We start from the raw sequence: 19,396 nt of genomic DNA on the forward strand, positions 1-19,396 counted from the left end.
TAAAACTACGTTTCCATTGTTACAGAACTAGTGGCAGGATGTCGGAAAATGTGTTGTCTTTCAAAGCGGATGCTTCGGACAACAAGGCACGATACACTTGTGAAGCGAAAAACGTCATGATAAGTAACACATTGAAGGCTGAAATAGATCTCACTGTACTATGTAAGTATGGTTTTAATTCTCCTCCTACGACTACTAGCGCCATCTATTATTGACTAGATTTAACTAGCCAATCGTTTCGCGTGTGAAAAAAAAACAAAAGTAAGCCTATGCTCTTCCAGGCTATCCTCTACATCTATGACAACCATCGAGATCCGTTCAGCAGTTTGGAAATATCCATCCATCTAAACTTTCCCAGTTAGTTATAATACTGGCTGTTCCAGTGCGACTTCATCCGCATAAAATTATGAAAATATTATTTTATTGTTTACATTTGTCAAATTATCAATTGCAAATGTCAAAATGACATGACGTGACAAACCATGGCAACCTTGCTTCCGTGATGTTGGCAGCAACTTTTGGTCTCTTTCCCACATTGGGTTTTTATCCAAAATATTTACGCGCTAAGTTTAATGTCGTGGAAATATGTAGCCTAAAGCGTGACGCAAGTGTAGGGCTTTTTATTAAAAAAATAATTATTCAAAAATATGCTGTAATTGCTGACATCTTACGTCACAAACTAGTGTGTGTTTACGCTTTATTATAATAGTATAAATTAGTAAGATTAAAACACAAGTAATTGTAAAATCTTGTCTATTTTTATAATGGAAGTTTGTTATAATAATTCAATGTCCAATAGTTTTCCGGTTTAAATTTTACATAAAAAATACAAATAACGTCTTATTGTATTCGATTATTAAATTTTATTTAAGGAATGTTAAATTAAAGTTAATTTATAATAATTCCTTAAACATCTGCAAATAGACTTTGTATTTAAATAACTGAGTCAACCCTTGTTTGATGGGGTAACTTTATCAAAGGATGCAAAGGGTGAAAGCTCTTTGATACGAATGTTTATATTTGTAGCTTACGAGTGTAGCTTTTTAAAGCTTTTTGTGAATACTTTTATGTTTAATGGACCGATTGTTTAGTTTATGTTGAATTGCGATTGTTTTTATTGTTTTATTGTTTTAGTTTTGTTTATAATTGTTTCGATTATGATTCATGAGAATAAAGTTTACGTAAATTGTTGGTTTAAAATAATTTTAGTTCTCACTTAGATTTAAATTGTGTAGAATTTGGTGTAGAAATGTGAATTGTCGTAATTTCTACGTGACTGTTGTTCGCCGCAATGAGGCAAGGGGGAAGGGATCGTCTGTGACGTCACACTGAAAACGGTTCCCACAAACGTCGATATTTGCTATTGTTTGAACGTTAATATGCTTTAAGTTATTTTAAAGTTTTTATTACTTGTGATTTTGAGTAAAATAAATTGATAAATACGTGAAGACAGGTCGAAAATTTAGGTAATTTATTCGATGACGTTACTAATACTTTTTTAGATTTTTTCGTCCTAGACCCTTGTTCTTGGTACATATAACAGGTATTTGAAAGTAACGTTTTCTAATAATGCAAGTTTTTCAATCATCAACCTCATTTTCTTTTTTATTTGCATGTAAAGGAAAATTTTCAATTTCCAATAAGAAATATCCGAGAAACGTAAAGAAATCCATTATGTTCCACAATACGTGAAATCTTACGAATAATATTTGTTCACTAAAATGTTTCAATATTGGTTTTCGGACATAGGGGTGGGGGAAATTCACAGAAACCAGATGCCAATGTTTGAAAAGCGAATCTATCTAAATGGGCAAATCCCATTTGAAAGTCCGTACCGTTCGAACACTATACGGTACGGACGCGCCTATTTTTCAAGAGACGCGTCTAAACTTTTGGTACGGAAGATCGTATATATCACTAAAGATTTACGTCGCCGATTCCCTGAGCAGTTTAGAAAGTTTATTTACAATGAAAATCGTTTAGAAATGCTATTGGCTTGGATATGAGACGTAATTATTGAAAATTTACTTCAATTTAATAATAATATTGTTTATAAATGCGAAAGTTTACATGGATGGATGTTTGTTAGGAGTTTGTAGCCTAAACTGCTGAATAGATCTCGATGAAATTTGGCATAGACGTAGAGGATAATCTGGAAGAATACATAGGCTACTCACTTTTGTTTTATATTAATTTACGCGGACGGAGTCGCGGGCGAAAGCTAGTATTTTATAACAGCGAACTTATCTCGATGAAATTTATCATAGATATATACTATAGTTTAGTAAATGTTGTGTTCGGGCAAAAGTTAATTTATAAAATACACTAAATGAATGTTATGTTGATCTTACTAAGGATTCCCTTTTAGTATTTAAAAAAAAAAAAGAAAAAAATAGTAACAGTGGACATTTTAAATGTCTAAGTTTGTGTAAACTATTCCGAGTATTCCAAAAATTCTTTAACCATTTGAAAACTATATTATTTCTGAGTGACGTAGAGATATTTTATGAATAATTTTTAAAGGCCGGTAGCTATTATAAAGTTTGAAAAGCATTTAAATCATTCTCATATCAAAATGGTAAGTTAAAACACCGTGATGTCCAAGTTTTGAGTAAAGTTTTTAAGAAAAGTTAACGCCACGATTGCTTCTAAGAATTTTCGTTTTTTTTTTACTTTGAGTGTTTTAACGTTTACGAATTTGAATTTTTAAAGACTTCCTAAATGGTCTGCGAAGGACGTTTTAACGTTTTGTTTGAAATCAAAACAGATTCTTGTAAATGTACATTTATCTATACTATAATAATAAAGCGTAAACACACACTTCTTTGTTGCCAAAGATGTCAGAAATTACAACACATTTTTGAATAATTCTTTATTAAAAAGCACTACACTTTCGTCACGCTTTAGGCTATATATTTTAACGCCATTAAACTTAGGGGGCAAATATTTTGGATAAAAACCCTAATGTGAGAAAGAGACCATAAGTTGCTGCCAACATCAAGGAAGCAATATTGTCATCATGTCATGTCATTTTGACATTTGCTATTGATAATTTGACAAATGTAAACAATAAAATAAAATTTTCATAATTTCATGTCGATGAAGTCGCACGGGAACAGCTAGTTGTTGTGATAATGTTATTAACGAAACGCGAAATTGCTTCCACTTCACACCTGTTTTGTGTGTGGTCGTGGTATTGCACCGGGCAAGCCGGCCCAATCGTGCGAAGATGTTAAAGCGAGCTCTAACACTGTTATATTTTAACAATCCCTCTCATTCCAGTCGCGCCAGCGCACGTAACGATATCAGGTCCATCGGAAGCTCGTGTGGGAGATCCAGTCCCGCTAAGTTGCAGCACAGCACCATCCAACCCAGCGGCGGATGTCAAGTGGGTGGTGTTGGGGAAGCATCACAAAGAAGCCAGTAACAGAACTGTGATTTCACCTGAAGGTAAACAGTTATTTTAACGTTATTTTGATGCGTACATTAAAGTTGTTATTAATGGATATTTGAATATTTTTTTTAATAAAAGTTAAGAGCAAGCAAAAGTGTGCTATGATTTAACAATCGAAATGTGTTGTGCGATTGTCGATTGTTTCGCAGCCTTCAATTGTTTAGTTGCACAACTAAAAATCTAGTATTATGCGCGCCAAATAAGCTTATAGAAATTATAGGGAAACTAAACTACCGTAAGGTTATTTAGTCTCCAGTGTGCGCTCTTAGAAGTTGTTAAATACTTTCTTCTCTTTAATGTGATCTAGACTAGTGAAGGCTAATGAATGACAAATAGAAACAGAATGTAACTTATTTGTTTTTCTTTGCGTTTCTTAGTGTTGTATTTTTTATCTGTAAAAGCACATTAAAATATCAGATTCTTTGATTAATTTCACGTGTTTTCTGTATATGTAAAGTTTGATAATTGTTTAATAACACTTGTATTTTTTTATATGAACACAATTTTATTTTCTCTCTACCAGGTGGTTGGATAACAACATCCAACATCACAGTGGTGGTTGAACCTAACCGCAGATCCGTGGTGGTCGTGTGTCACGGTATCAACGCACAACTCACAGAGAATGTAGTCTCCACTCACACCATCAACGTCCTATGTAAGTAGTAGTAATAATTATTTAAACCTTGTATAGTGCGACAAACTATTCTGACCCGGTAAAATTGCTATTCTGTAATATAAAGTTATTTGACCCGGTAGCTGTAGCGGAGCCGGTAGTGAAGATCAAAAAATGTCACAAGATCCTTGTACTAAGCTTACAAAAGGTTTTTTTAAGCCTTTTTCTGTGCCTGTAATGGTGTTACATATTTTCTGACAGTAACGATAACAGCGTCAAGGACCAAATATCCACATAAGACTATATTAATTACTAGCTGTTGCTCGCGTCTTCGCCAGCTTGAAATTAAAACATATAGCCTATGTTACTCACAGATAAATTACCTTTCGAATGGTGAAAGATTTTTTGAAATCGACCCAGTAGTTTTCGATTTATTCTAATACATATAAAAATACAAATCTTTACTCTTTATAATATTAGTATAGATAGTGAATTTTAAATGTCTTGACATCTCTGTAGGGTTTTGCTCTGTTTTTACAAAGATATTAAAAGGGGTAGAAATTAGTTGCGGATGAAAGGAGATTGCATGTGGCTAAGATGCGTATGTTAAGATGGATGTGTGGTGTGACAAGATTGGATAAAGTTAAGAATGTGTACATTAGAGGAAGTTTAAAAGTAGCGCCAGTGGTGGAGAAATTGAGAAGCAAAAGGTTAGCGTGGTATGGACATATTATGCGACGAAATGATGGGGACATAAACCAGAAAGTGTTAAGATTGAATGTGGATGGCTACAACGGTAGAGGAAGACCGAAGAAAGTATGGATGGATTGTGTGAAAGAGGATATGCTGAAGAAAGGAGTGTATTCAGATATGACGGCTGATAGAGATGTATGGAAGAGCAGCACATACTGTGCCGACCCTCCATAAGGGATAAGGGCAAGTGGATGATGATGATTAAAAGGGGTAGAAATATTATTGTATAAAGACCAAAAAAAATAACACACATGAAAAATATTGCAAAGATCTTGTTGTATTTTTTGATATTGACAGAGGGTTCAAAAACATTCTTAAAATAATGCTTAACTTGTTTTACAAGAATAATAAAACTGGAATAGTGTTAGTATAATATTCCAGTCCAACTAATTCGGTTACTGGACTGAAATAACAGAGACAATGTTTAAAAGACACCTGTGTATTTTACAATTGTATTAATTAAAAATCAGTCTTCATTCATCCAATAAATCATGTAAGCTCATTAAAGTGGCCTTACACGCAAGATGGTCTAACACACTGCATTAACAGCGCCCCCTACGTGACCGGAAAATATATCGTCACTAACGAGATAATCAGAACGAACATAATTTGATAATCTCCATTGAGTCGGGAGATTTTCTCTTATGAAGTTACTCTATCTTTTGTAACTTGATATGCTACCGATCAATTATAATCTATACTATTATAATAAAGCGTAAACGCACAATCTTTGTTGCCTAAGATCTCAGCAATTACAGCATTGTTTTGAATAATACTTTTTTTTAATAAAAAGCCCTACACTTGCGTCACGCTTTAGGCTATATATTTTCATGCCATTAAACTTAGGGGGTAAATATTTTCGATAAAAACCCTAATGTAGGAAAGAGACCATAAGTTGCTGCCAACATCAAGAAAACAAAATTGCCATAATAAGGTAATTGGTATTTTGACATTTGCAATTGTTTATTTGACATGTAAACAATAAAATAAAATTTTCATAATTCTATACGGATGAATCGTTTGGGAACAGTTAGTTTATTATAAAAGTACTACATACATACAAAAATAATTAAACATATACTAGTTCCGATTTTCTACGTGAAATTAAATCCCATGTTTCTATAGATAATTTAGTTTTTAATGGTGAAAGAATTTCGGCCCAGTAGTTTTTGAGTTATTTTATTACGTACAAAAATACAAACCTTTCTTCTTTATAAAATTAGTTTAGACTAGATGTTGCTCGCGACTTCGCCCGTGTGTAATTAAAAAAAAATAAAAAATATATCCTATGTTACAGATAAATTACCTTTCTATGTTAAACTATTTTTTGATATCTGCCCAATAGTTTTTACGTAATCGAATACATATAATAATATAAAAATCAAATCTTTCCTCTTTATAATATACGTATAGATATAGATATAGGAGTATAGATAAAATTATTTTATACACTAAGCAACCAGTAGTCAGGGCTGCATATAGAAAACTCCTCACTAAGCGTGCGGTTTCTAAAATGCTTTTTGAATCGGGCCCTTAAACCAACTAGCGAGAGATTCTTTAAATGTTAATCGAAGGTCATCGCTATTTTTAATTTATACGATAATAATATTACTAATAAGAGACAAATTTTTATTTCTATGTATTGAAATAACTCAAAAATTAATGGACCGATTCCAAAATTTTTTTGCACCGTTAAAAGCTATGTTATCACTTAGCAAAGGCTGTTTTTTTTAATTCACGCAGACGAAGTCGCGAGCAGCAGCTGTCATAGTATTAAAACTCATTTATTCCAAGTTTATCGTTTGAAATAAAAATATTAATGCATCTATGTATATCGTAGTATTTTATCGTATGCAATAAAACTATATCTTAATGATTGTTTAAATAAAATTTATGAATTTATGTAAATTTTATTGTTCAATATATATAAATTGACTTTCGCCCGAGACTCCGTCCGCGCGGAATTAAAAAAAACTAAATCAAGTAGCCTATGTGTTCTTCCAGACTATGCTCTACATCTATGCCAAATTTCATCGAGATCCGTTCAGCCGTTTAGGCTATAAACTCTAACAAACATCCATCCATCTTAACTTTCGCATTATTAGTAATATTTTAGTATTAAGATATAAAAAGTGAATTTCACTTAAGTAAACACATTTCACCCGTTTATAGTCAGAATAAATTGTTTTTGCTTTAGATGTTTACAATGATTCACTAAGGGAATATTCGAACTGACTCTGAGTGTAAAAATATCTCAATCTACCTCTTATTTTTCCGTCCAACACAATCCGTGTTGAAATTCAAAACATCCGTAGAATTGTATATCAAGTGAAGGCGTGCTCGCGCGTATCTCCAGTTAATTAGCCCCATGTTTGCGACATTATTATCCCCTTTTTGTACTTAGTTAAGCAAGGCTAACATGTAGACATAACTTAACTTGCTCAAAGTTTAATGATTTAAAATTGAATTTCATATTAATAACTTGAAATTAAAGCCTGTAAAATCCAATTTTTGGAAAATATCACTTTAAGTTAGTAGTACAGTATAGTTATGACTTGATAAGTGCTTTTTGTAAGTTGATTAATGTCTCATCTAAGTTATTGTGGCTGTCGTAAGTTACTTAAATGAGTGTTTAGGAGGACAAGTGTTATTTTTGCGTATAAAACCGATTTAGTGACTTAAATTTTACATTTTCAAGGTAAATGTTTCTAACATGAATAATATTATAAATGCGAAAGTTTAGATGGATGTTTGTTAGAGTTTGTAGCTTAAACTGCTGAACAGATCTCGATGAAATTTGTCATAGAATTACAGGATAATCTGAAAGAACACATAGGCTACTTTTTTAATCGCGCGCACGATTTCGCGGGAGAAAGCTTGTATAATATTTTCATATCGTCATATAATTTTTCGAATACATCATAAATATGGGTTCCTATATGCTGATTCACCTTCACGTATATCTTGAGCGTAGTCGATGTGTTTGAAAGGTTCACGTCATACGTGATTGGAAAGGCTTGGTTTTTATTCGACGAGTTCGGGTGGAAACATTTCACGTTTCGGCTTTGGATAAAGGTTTTTTTTTTCAATGTATCCGATGCTTTCAACTTGTGTTAGTGACAATAAAGGCTCGTGTATACGAACAGGTTTTATGGCGATTAATTTTCTCTTTCAATACAGTATGGAGTTTTTAATAGTGAACGAAACACGGTTTGTTTGTACGCGTTTAAGTATTTATATAACTTCGAGTTGATAAGATTTTATCTTACTCTTATTGATGTAAATGCGAATGATGGATGACAGTTTGTAGCCTAAACTACTCAAGAAATTTCAATAATATGGCATAGATGTAGAGAATTGTCTGGAAGACGACATAGGCTAGTTTTAGAAATAGTTGTGTTTCCTTTGGGATACACTAATTTTAATATCTATTCACAAGTTTCGAAACTTATCTATACTATTATAATAAAGCGCAAACACACACTTCTTTGTTGTCTCAGATGTCAGCAATTACAGCATATTTTTGAATAACTCTCTTTTTAATAAAAAGCCCTACACTTACTTCACGCTTTAGGCTATATATTTTCACGCTATTAAACTTAGGGGGTAAATATTTGGATAAAAACACTAATGTGGGAAAGAGACCATAAGTTGTTGCCAACATCAAAGAAGGAAGATTGCTAAGGTTTGTCATGTCATGTCATTTTGACATTTGCTATTGATAATTTGACAAACATATACAATAATATAATTTCATGCGGATGAAACCGCACGGGAACAGCTAGTTTATTTATATATTTGTTTTATTTATAAGGGTAAATACACAATACCACAATAATTTATATTCAATACTATCAAATATTTCTATAGACTGTGACACTAATTTCACAAGTTAAACTCAGTTTGTTATTTCAAATGTGTTCTATTTAAAAATGTTATTTCGACAGTCGTTATGATATAAGTTAACTTTAACGTCGAAATAACTTTCTACTAACTCGAGTGGGTGCAAAAAATTCGTGAAAAATTAAAAACTTAACTTTAAAAAATTTTCATACACTGAAAGTAGCTTCGCGTAAACATGGCGACCGCACAGCGCTTCCGGTTTCGAGAATTATCATATTTCCGGTGCGGATGCGACTGACGTAATCGTTTGAAAACAATTTTTTAACATGTTTCTTAAATAAAATTTATTAATGGATGGAAGATATTTATTTAATTACTAATATTATTTTTCTTTGACTGTAAGTTTGAATTATAAGGGTGTCAAGGAACTTGTTTTCTATTCAATTGTTTGGTTTGTATTCCCGTCTGTTTGTCTTTAATGTTCCCATTGTTTGATTTGTATAATAATGTTTTTCTTTGGTTATACAATTACTTGATGTCTTCAGTAGTTAGTGTTAATTGATTTTGATACTAAAATATTTAAATCTTACTGATATTATAAATGTGAAAGTTTAGATGGATGTTTGTTAGAGTTTGTAGCCTAAACTGCTGAACGGATCTCAATGAAATTTGGCAGACATGTAGAGGATAGTCTGGAAGAACACATAGGCTACTTGATTTTGTTTTTTTTTTAATATCACGCAGACGGAGTCGCGAGCGAAAGCTAAGTTATCTTATAAATGTTTTAATATTAAAGCGGGCGCACACTTAACTCTCGGACAACTGTTCGATTGTCGATTGTTTTGCAGCCTTCAACTGTTTCGTTGTACAACTCATCTCCCCTGACTTATCCTACTCCCATAGTGGCGCGGGTTTTCGTCCTTCAAATAACTCTATCATCCGTCATCTCAGTCATCACTCCTTCATCACTCCTTCATCATCCTCTTCCTAGTACAATCAGTAGTCATCTTTCTAGTTTCTTTTGAGCATTTTGTTTATATTTTATCTCTTTGTCTTTACTCTGTTTTAAAAGTTTATTGCTCGGCATCCGGTAGTGTTGTGGCTGAATTAATGAATTTGTTAATTGCAATTTTAAATGCTAATTTGCTTGCTCAGCGGGTAATAAAAACTTCCTGCTGGGAACTTATACGGTCTTGTTAAAGCCTTGTTGTTTAGACGTAGATTTTTACCTTTGAGATATAGTATTTATTAAATAAATGTATCGTTCTACTAACATTTTCTGGTAAAATTAATTTATTTTTTAGTTTTTAGGTCGTGACTTCGCCCACGTGAAATTAATAAATATAACCTATGTTACTCGCAGATAAATTACCTTTCTAACGGTGTAAGAATTTTTAAAATCGACTCAGTAGTTTTTGAGTTATTTCAATACATAGAATATGTTACATTAAATTAGATTTGAGAAAAACGCTTTCTTTTCAATGATTACTGTTTGTAATTTCAACTAGATGGCGCTTTCATCAATTAGAATAAATGTCACAAAACTGGCTTTTAAATGTGAATTACATATTTTTAAACATGTTATGTACTAAGCTATGTCTAAGAGTTGAGTCAAGAATCAAGTGCGTTCTAAGTTATGCTAAGTTATGCAAAGATTGTAATTAATTGCATATGCAAGGTGACGTATATGCATGCATAATATCATATTTTGATATTTGCATATCGGATACCTGGAGAAATTAGATATTCACGCTAGTCATTTAAGGAGCTAGTAAAATTGAAATAAGGAAATCTTGCATTTAAAAATGTGTAAATAGTTCTCTACTTAGAGAGAATTTTAAAAAGGGTATCCTTTAACCAGCGGTAAAGCATACTGAGAACAAACTTGTTATCTTCCTACCATTAATCATGAAAACTGTGTGGTGTAAGTTATAAAATGAAAGCGGAATTCTTCAATCTTACTAATATTGTAAATGTGAAATTTTAGATGGATGGATGTTTTTTTACAGTTTGTAGCCTAAACGGCTTAACGAAATTTGGCAAAGGCGTAGAGGATAGCCTGGAAGTTTTTCCTATGTATTCACATGGGCTACTCACTTTTGTTTTTTTTTTTTTTAATTCACGCGGACGTAGTGCGCAACAGCTAATCTTGATATAATCTTATCTTTACGTCTATATATCTATGAAAATCACTGATATATTTAATTAGCAACTAAAATATCTTAAAAATTAGTGACAACGTTTACGTAACGTCATCGATAAAAATTATATTTAAGTGCGTATACGAGTGGTACATGGACAAATCTCACACTTCATTGATGATGTCACAATATACGACAACTGTTACGGAATTATTCGTAATAGACCCACTAATGTCTGATGTAAATACGAAGGAGTAACAAACCTTTGGTATCAAATTGGTAAATATATTTTATTTCTTACTAATATTATAAATGTAAGTGTTTAGATGGATGGATGTTTATTACATATCTCTAGAATGGCTTAACGGAATTTGCTGAAATTCGGCCTAGATGTAGACCATAGTCTATATGTTAGTCTTGAAGTCTTGAACAAAGAAGATTTTTTTTTAAATTTCGCATTTTAAAGGCCATAAAGTAAGCTTTCAATACGTTTAATCGAATTTTTCATATTCAATATTTTCTAACAAGAATTCTTGTGTTATTTTAATATTTCTTACACCACAACGGTGTAAATGACGTGGCAACAAAACTTAGATATATATTAATGGAGAGCTGAGAAATACGAGTTCTGTAGAAGAGAAATATCTTGCATTTACAAATTTTAAAATCTCCACTTTCAATGGAAATTCTTACAAACGTATTTTTTTGACGATTTTGTTGAATTCTACATTGTTTATTTTTATGTTTAAAAACTTTTAATTACTTGCAAAATAAAGACAAGCAGACATTTTTATATAGATGTTCCAACAGGTGAATTTCTCTTATTTGCCGTTTTGAATTTAATATACATATCTTATTTCTTACTAATATTATAAATGCGAAAGTCTAGATGGATGGATGTTTGTTAGAGTATTCAACCTAAACGGCTGAACAGATCTCGATGAAATTTGGCACAGACGTATAGGATAGCCTAAAGACACAAAGACTGTTCTTTTTGACATTTTTTTTAATTCCACGCGGACGGAGTCGCTGGCGAAAGCTAGTTTTTAATATTACTAAACTATTATTTACTTGATTTTTACATCTATTAAGATCAACTTTTTATTACTTTACTTTTAAAGCGTTTTTTTTTATTATAAATGCATACTTATAATATACTAGCTGTTCCTGTGCGGCTAAGTTTAATGGCGTGAAAATATATAGCCTAAAGCGTGACGTAAGTGTAGGGCTTTTTTATTTAAAAAAGAATTATTCAAAAATATGCTGTAATTGCTGACATCTTAGGCAACAAAGAAGTGTGTGTTTACGCTTTATTATAATAGTGTAGATAATTTGTTTTAACTTTTACTATTGAATAATTTAATTAAATTCAAAACTTTTATCGTCATTTTCCGTACATTTTTTACATCTCTTGTACTTTTTCTATTAATAACAAAATCTTTATGTAGATAAAAAATACAGTCCACGTAAACCCAGGACTGGTAGCTAGTTTACATTAAATTTATCTTGCAGTAAATTCTGATCAAATTTACATTTCATTGTCTTCCGGTCAAAGACAAGTTTAAATTGAAATGTAAAACCGAGAAATAAGACCTCTGTGGAAACTTTTATTATAATTGTGGAAATCCTTACAAAAACGGTATTTTGAAATTGATATTATTGGTTTTTTTACCTTTGATAAGACAATTTACTAAAGATTTTATTTTTAACAACTTGATATTTGATTTCAATAGTATCCTTTCTTATCTATACTATTATAATAAAGCGTAAACACACACTTCTTTGTTGCCTAAGATCTCAGCAATCACAGCATATTTTTGAATAACCCTTTCTTTAATTAAAAGCACTACACTTACGTCACGCTTTAGGCTATATATTTTCATGCCGTTAAAGTTAGGGGTAAATGTTTTGGATAAAAACCCTATTGTGGGAAAGAGATAATAAGTTGTTGCCAACATCAAGGAAGCAAGATTGCCATAGTTTGTTAATTGGTATTTTGATATTTGCTATTGAGAATTTGACAAATGCAAACAACAAATCTATAATTTTATACGGATGAAGCCGCACGCAAACAGCTAGTTAATATTATAAATGCGAAAGTTTAGATGGATGGATGTTCGTTACTATTTATTACCAGAACGGCTTATCGGGTGTCGATTAAATTCGTCACAAATGTAGAACATAGTTTAAACACAGTTTTTTTTTAATTTCGAACGGACAGAGTCGCGTACAAAAGCCAGTTTTAGTATATTTTATATCCTGTAATCTCTCGTGCTTTATCGGTTATACATGGATTTTAAAAACAATTTCAGTTTACCAATTACCGTTAAAATTACCCTACTTATTTGTTTAAAAATCTGATATTTATTTAATAAATTCTAAACCAAACAATAAGCATATTATACAGTTCAAGTTACTGTCAGAATTCTCTAATTTCCGTCATTTGCATATCTAAAGTTTGTGACGAGAATATCCAAATATAACACATGGCGACATCTAGCGGGTGACATAAATTTACAGCGGGCGCACACCTTTGAATAAACAAACGCATAACTGTTAAGCGATTGTCGATTGTTTTGCAGCCTTCAACTGTTTAGTTGCACAACTAAAAATCGAGTAGTATCTAATCTTACTAATATTATAAATGCGAAAGTTTAGATGGATGGATGGATGGATGTTTTTAGCGTTTGTAGCCTAAACGGCTGAACGAATCTCCATGAAATTTGGCACAGGTTTAGAGCATAGTCTGGAAGAACACATAGGCTACTTTTTATTCCGGGAATAGTTACGGTTCCCGTGGGATTCATTAATTTAGTTTTTTAATGTTTACTCGATCATTCTGCAACGGTTCAACATATCTTATTGAAATTTGGCACAGATATAAAACAAAGTCTGGAGTACAAATGAGATAAGGTTCATCCCAGAGAAATGTCCGGTTGTGGAGGGATACGTAGCTTTTTGTAATTTATATAGTTCGTATGTTTTCTAATACCACGCGGACGAAGTCGTGGGCAACAGCTCGTCACAATATATTTTTAAATAATATTCTTTTTATTAAAAAGCCCTACACTTACATGATATAGGCTATATTTTCACGCTATTTAATTTAGGAGATGAATAAATTGAAACAAATAATGCGGAAAGTAACAAAAACTACAAGACAATAATGACAAAGATTGTTATGGTAACGGTAATTGTTAGCCAGTCGCCTTCTTAAATTTGTTATTGAAAGTTTTACAAATACAAACTATATGAAAAAGTTTTTATTTTAAGCGGATGAAGCCGCACGGGAATAGCTAGTATATAAGAATACGGGATGTCGCCTGTAAACTTCGTTAGCGCGGATTTTAAAAAAAGTCATCTATTACATTTCCGCCTGCATCTACCTTCTACCAGCTAGTTTTCAGCCAAAGTGCACCCGTTCGCGAGATAGGGTCACGGTCGTCATTTTGACAGCGCGGTTACCCGGAACAAACGCGGCTTGCGGACAGACAGACAGACAAAAATTGTTTAATTGCGATTTTAGTTATCAATAACGCAAATACATTATCTTCCCGAAATCTGGAATTATTCTTTTGATATTACAAACAGACATTCCAATTTTATTTTATGTATAGATTTACATATTTAAGGGTGGTACCAGGCACGCATAAGTATCGTCTAGTTAAACAATTTGAGTAGAAATCGTCTCCCTACATATCTGTTATTATCACCGAGTTCAATAAACGCGTATATCTTAATAGTAGCCATTTATTTTACTGCCATATACCCAAGTGTTAGATCTTGCTAAGCGAGTATAGACTCTATTACAATGTGTTAAGGTTTATTATGTCACGATATTTTAACATAGTTGTTCGCACATGCTGTGACCAGACTTAGCATTTGTGCCATGTGGCTATAAATTCATATTTTAAATGTAAAACGGCCGTTTAGTGAAACGATATTTAAAAATGAACAGCGTCTTAAATAATGAGGCCACGCTTTAGCTCCTGATTTTAATCAATTGCAAGTGGCGCTCATGAATCGATGTGTAAAGTTCGTTTCACTATTACGCTGTAAGTATTATTAACGTATATATATTTAAGTCAAGCTTTTTAAGATTAAATCATTGTATAAAGGAAATAATTTTGTAAAATTATGTTCTTTGGAGTTAAGTGTCACACGCAGTTTTTTAGAGGTTAAAGAAATCGTTAGTGTAGATTTAGTATGAGGAACAAAGGAACATCTTTCTTTATAGCAATTATATTTTTAGTATTAAATAACATTTAAGTCAAATTAAATTAACTATTGTTAATACTTATAATTTATATATTCAGTTCATCGAACTGATAAACGTATAAAATGTCAAAACCGCCAAAATATCAGGCAAAGAGTAAAATTGGGCAAAGAGTATATAGTTTAAAAAGGCATTTCCATTCCGACCTCTTTGGCCGGTTCAAGCGGGTCAGCATTTTCGTCTTTTTAAAAAGTAAATACGTCCTTAACATCTGAATATGCATGAGGCTTGTAATTTGCCGTAGTTCCTACATTTTAGAGAAGAGGTAAATTCGATTAGAGCTCTGTTGAGTTAATATTTAAATAGTTTAAATATATTACATCAACTTTATATCTTACTTATATTATAAATATGAAAGTTTAGATGGATGAATGTTTGTTAGAGTTTGTAGCCTAAACGGCTGAACGGATCTCGATGAAATTTGGCATAGATGTAGAGGATAGTCTGGAAGAACACATAGGCTACTTGCTTTTGTTTTTTTTAGTCCCCGCGGACGGAGTCGCTGCCAAAAGCTAGTAAATAACATTTGTCGTGTGATAAATGCATATTAAAAATGACAGTTAAACTAATTTTAAAATACATTTTAGGTTATAAAAAAAATCGTTGAAAATTAAAAAGAGTAATCCAAAACAAGGTAAAACTATTTACAACAGTTGGTTTTTGACTTTATACCCCTTATTTTCTTACTAAAATTATAATTGTGAAAGTTTAGATGGATGGATGGATGTATGTTAGAGTTTGTAGCCTAAACTGTTGAACAGATCTCGACGATATGTGACATAGATGGAGTGTAATCTGGCCCACATAGGCTACTTAGTTTTTTTTATGAAAAATGTTTTTTACAGGAAAAAATTTCTTACGTGAACACTGACGTCACAGTAAGGCTTTAATTTGCTTAATTCCGACAGTAGCAATTTTCTTTTCAAGAGAAGCATTACCCCTAATAGAATTACACCCCCCACTTAGAGCAGTAAATACATTTAGTGTACAAAGGCGGCCATTACACTTCTTTGACTCAATGAACTGAGGCGTTACTCGACTCAATTCTCAATTATCAGTACACCTGGGACTAGGGCTGTCCTAAACAAGTACTCATTATACGTTCTTAATTAGTTATCAGTTGCGACAGCCCTGACATTTTGCAATATCTATCAAAACTAACTAATGATCACGACTTTCTTTTATATTTATTCTGTTAAAATTTGACTAGTATTTTAGAGTGAAATTATAACCTAAAAAAATATTTAATAATCTGTCGAAAACGTATCCTAAATACTCAGGGTTGCCACTTCATAGTCCAATTAACTAGTCATTCGAATTTGCGAGCGAAATATGCTTTTTTTTTTCTTGTAGCTTCAACCTACGTGACTGACCCAAAAAGATTTGCATTTTTTTTACTTTATACGTAATTTTAACTCTTTATTATAACCATTTTTACTCTCCTTTAAGTACAGTCACGTGCAACAGTCAAATATGTAACAAAAACCAAAAATTAAACATAAAATCATACTTCATACTAATATTATAAATGCAAAAGTTTAGATGGATGTTTATTAAAGTTTGTAGCCTAAATGACTGAACGGTTTTCGAAGAAATTTGGTTTGGATGTAGAGGGTAGTCTGGAAGAACACATAGGCATTTTTTTAATTCCACGCAAACAGAGTCGTAGGCGAAAGCTAATCATAAATAAAATTAAATACTCGTATTACGTAACAATCACTTAGTTCTACAAAATATCGCTATAATGTATTTTATTACCGACATAAATAATTGTTATGTACCTACATCTTCACCTGTCGGGTTATACACTAATGAATGTACGTATTTTAGTTAGTCGGTTAATACATCTTGGATTAACACCTGCGTTTTATTTCAAACATTACAATAATTCTCAAGTTTCTACTCAGTTAATAAAACCACATACACAGATGTCTTGCAAAAAGCGTTGTCATCGAGTCATTATCGTTCTATCATCGACTGTACCGTCATTAATTCTTACATATTTGTACCGCATTGTACCGTTAGAGTAGTTGGAATTCTGTGCACGAGTGTACCGTTGGCTATCTAGTATGGAATTTCACTTTTCTTGTTAAGTATACATGTGCAGTTTTACTGCAAGAAAATTGATATATGTGAGTTTTATCTTACAACTAGCTGTTGCCCGCGACTTCGTCTATGCAATATTAAGATAAAAATAGCCTATAATATACCCGTCTATGTCAGCTACCCTTTAGTGAAATCCGGTCGAAACCGGTCCAGCCGTTTCGGAAATTACCCGGAACAAATGCGGATTGCAGACAGACAGACAAACGCAAATATCATCTTCCCAAAATCTGAAAGTTTTCTTTTGATATTACAAACAGACACTCCATTTTTATTATATGTATAGATATAAATATCGACACAAACACTTGAACGCTGTACGTTTTTTCAAACTCTACTTTTGTAGAGTTTTCTCTATAATAAAAAATTGTTATTGAATATTTGTGTAAAAATTGGTAAACATCGTCAACTTTACGTCTAAAGTTAACAGGGTAATAAAAATAAACAGAATAACCGTTCCGGTCAGGGGTCCTTAAATTAGGGCCGTATTTGCGATAGCGGCCCGCAACTGCTGATTCTAAAGCGAACGTGATATGAATACGGTTACCGACCCAAAGGCTCGTAAACAGTATTTATTGTACGGCACGATTTTAGATCGGGACAAGCCGTTCATTTGCTATTTTTAATATCTTAAAATATAATACTTTAGATATTTAGTTCTATAATAAAGAACCTTATATCTCTATGTTGAGATTAATAATTTTTTAGTTTTTTTTTTAACATCATCAGGTGACAAGCAAGCGGCCACCTGAATCCGCCCAAATGGCTAAGCGTCCGCTGTCCATAGACATTGGCAAAAGTGGATGCGTTACCTACCCTTAATCGACTGAGGAGCACATAAAGAGGATATTGCCCCTATGCGTCTTTCCCGCCGTCAAATTCACGTTTCCTTTCTATCTTGTTCTTATAACAAAAGGGCGGGAAGGAAAAGAGAATAAAGTTGCCTCCGGCATCATACTCATCAGATGAAACGTCAATCTGCTCCTTCTTAACACCTGCCTTCTGTGTGGTCGTGGTATTGGTGGCGAGCCGACCCATTCGTGCGAAGATGTTAAAGCGGGCTCTACCGCTGTTAAAAAGTTTAATAACTTGTAAGTTACGTCAAAAATGGAGAAATTAAATTCAAGGACGCGTCACGTTTGCTCATTTCGTTACTCGAGAGAGATAGAAGATATAATAGTGTTAGAGTGCGAAAGAGATGGACAATCAATGTTAATCGATGACGTTTACTTTTTTAATATTAACTTGCGATCCTAAAGTCATGATACAGTTGTATGTACCAATATTGCAGTACTTAATTAGTAAATAGACAGGGACAGTATAATTTTATTACATCTGTAGCCATCAGAGAGGTAATTAAAATAATGGGTCCGTTCTATTCTTGTTAGAGTTAATTGGATATTGCGTGCAAACCTTCATGTGTTCATAATTAAACAACATAACGTCACTATTAAGTAATATTAAGTTGGTCATAATGCTGTTATCTATACTAATATTATAAAGAGGAAAGATTTCGATTTTTGTATGTATTGAAATAACTCAAAAACTACTGAGCCGATTCTAAACATTCTTTCACCATTAGAAAGGTATATTATCTGTGTCTTACATAGGCTATATTTTTTAATTCCACGCGGACGAAGTCTCGGTCGACACCTAGTTAATAAAACTTTTTTTTTATTACTAGTTACTTTAAACCAATTAGTTTATTGTGAATCAAGTTTATATTGTTTTTATTGGTCTAAAAATGTATAACCCTATGTTATTTGTGATTTAAATAGTTTTTTGATACTTGAAAGAATTAAAAAAATTGGTTCAGTAGTTTTTGAGTTTTTATTTTGTAGTATTGTGAGTTTACACACGGAAAATATTTGTACAAAAATTTCATTTTCTCATTTATAATTACAGAGATTAAAATATGTTTAAGAGACAGTGGAAATTAACGATTAAAAAATAAGAAACGCACAAAAAAATTCGATATTTTTCCAATAAATTATCTGTATATTATCTGCAAGTAATATTTTACACAATTTGTATGCGAACGCGCTATAATTTTATATGAAAACTTGAATACAAAAGAATGTTTATTATTTATGCGAAACAGCGCTATCTGTCGGGAGAAACGCGCTTGTACCTTTTTGTGTGAAAATTACCTTAGTCTGGGAAAAACTTGATATAATAAAGAATATATTATTAGAAAAAATACTAGATATATA

The 19,396-nt window shown here is 32.2% G+C and overlaps 1 protein-coding gene across 1 annotated transcript in view; it reads left to right on the forward strand.

Moving 5' to 3' along the window:
• Positions 1–19,396, forward strand: part of LOC106108688 (nephrin) — a 196,369-nt gene that overhangs the window by 160,661 nt on the left and 16,312 nt on the right. The window contains exons 9-11 of the mRNA XM_013289946.1: positions 26–162; positions 3,283–3,450; positions 3,978–4,113. Coding sequence (XP_013145400.1) covers positions 26–162; positions 3,283–3,450; positions 3,978–4,113 — 441 coding nt within the window. The remainder of the gene's footprint in view (positions 1–25; positions 163–3,282; positions 3,451–3,977; positions 4,114–19,396) is intronic.

This window comes from Papilio polytes, unplaced genomic scaffold (assembly GCF_000836215.1).
Source record: "Papilio polytes unplaced genomic scaffold, Ppol_1.0 DF821400.1, whole genome shotgun sequence".
Taxonomy (NCBI): domain Eukaryota; kingdom Metazoa; phylum Arthropoda; class Insecta; order Lepidoptera; family Papilionidae; genus Papilio; species Papilio polytes.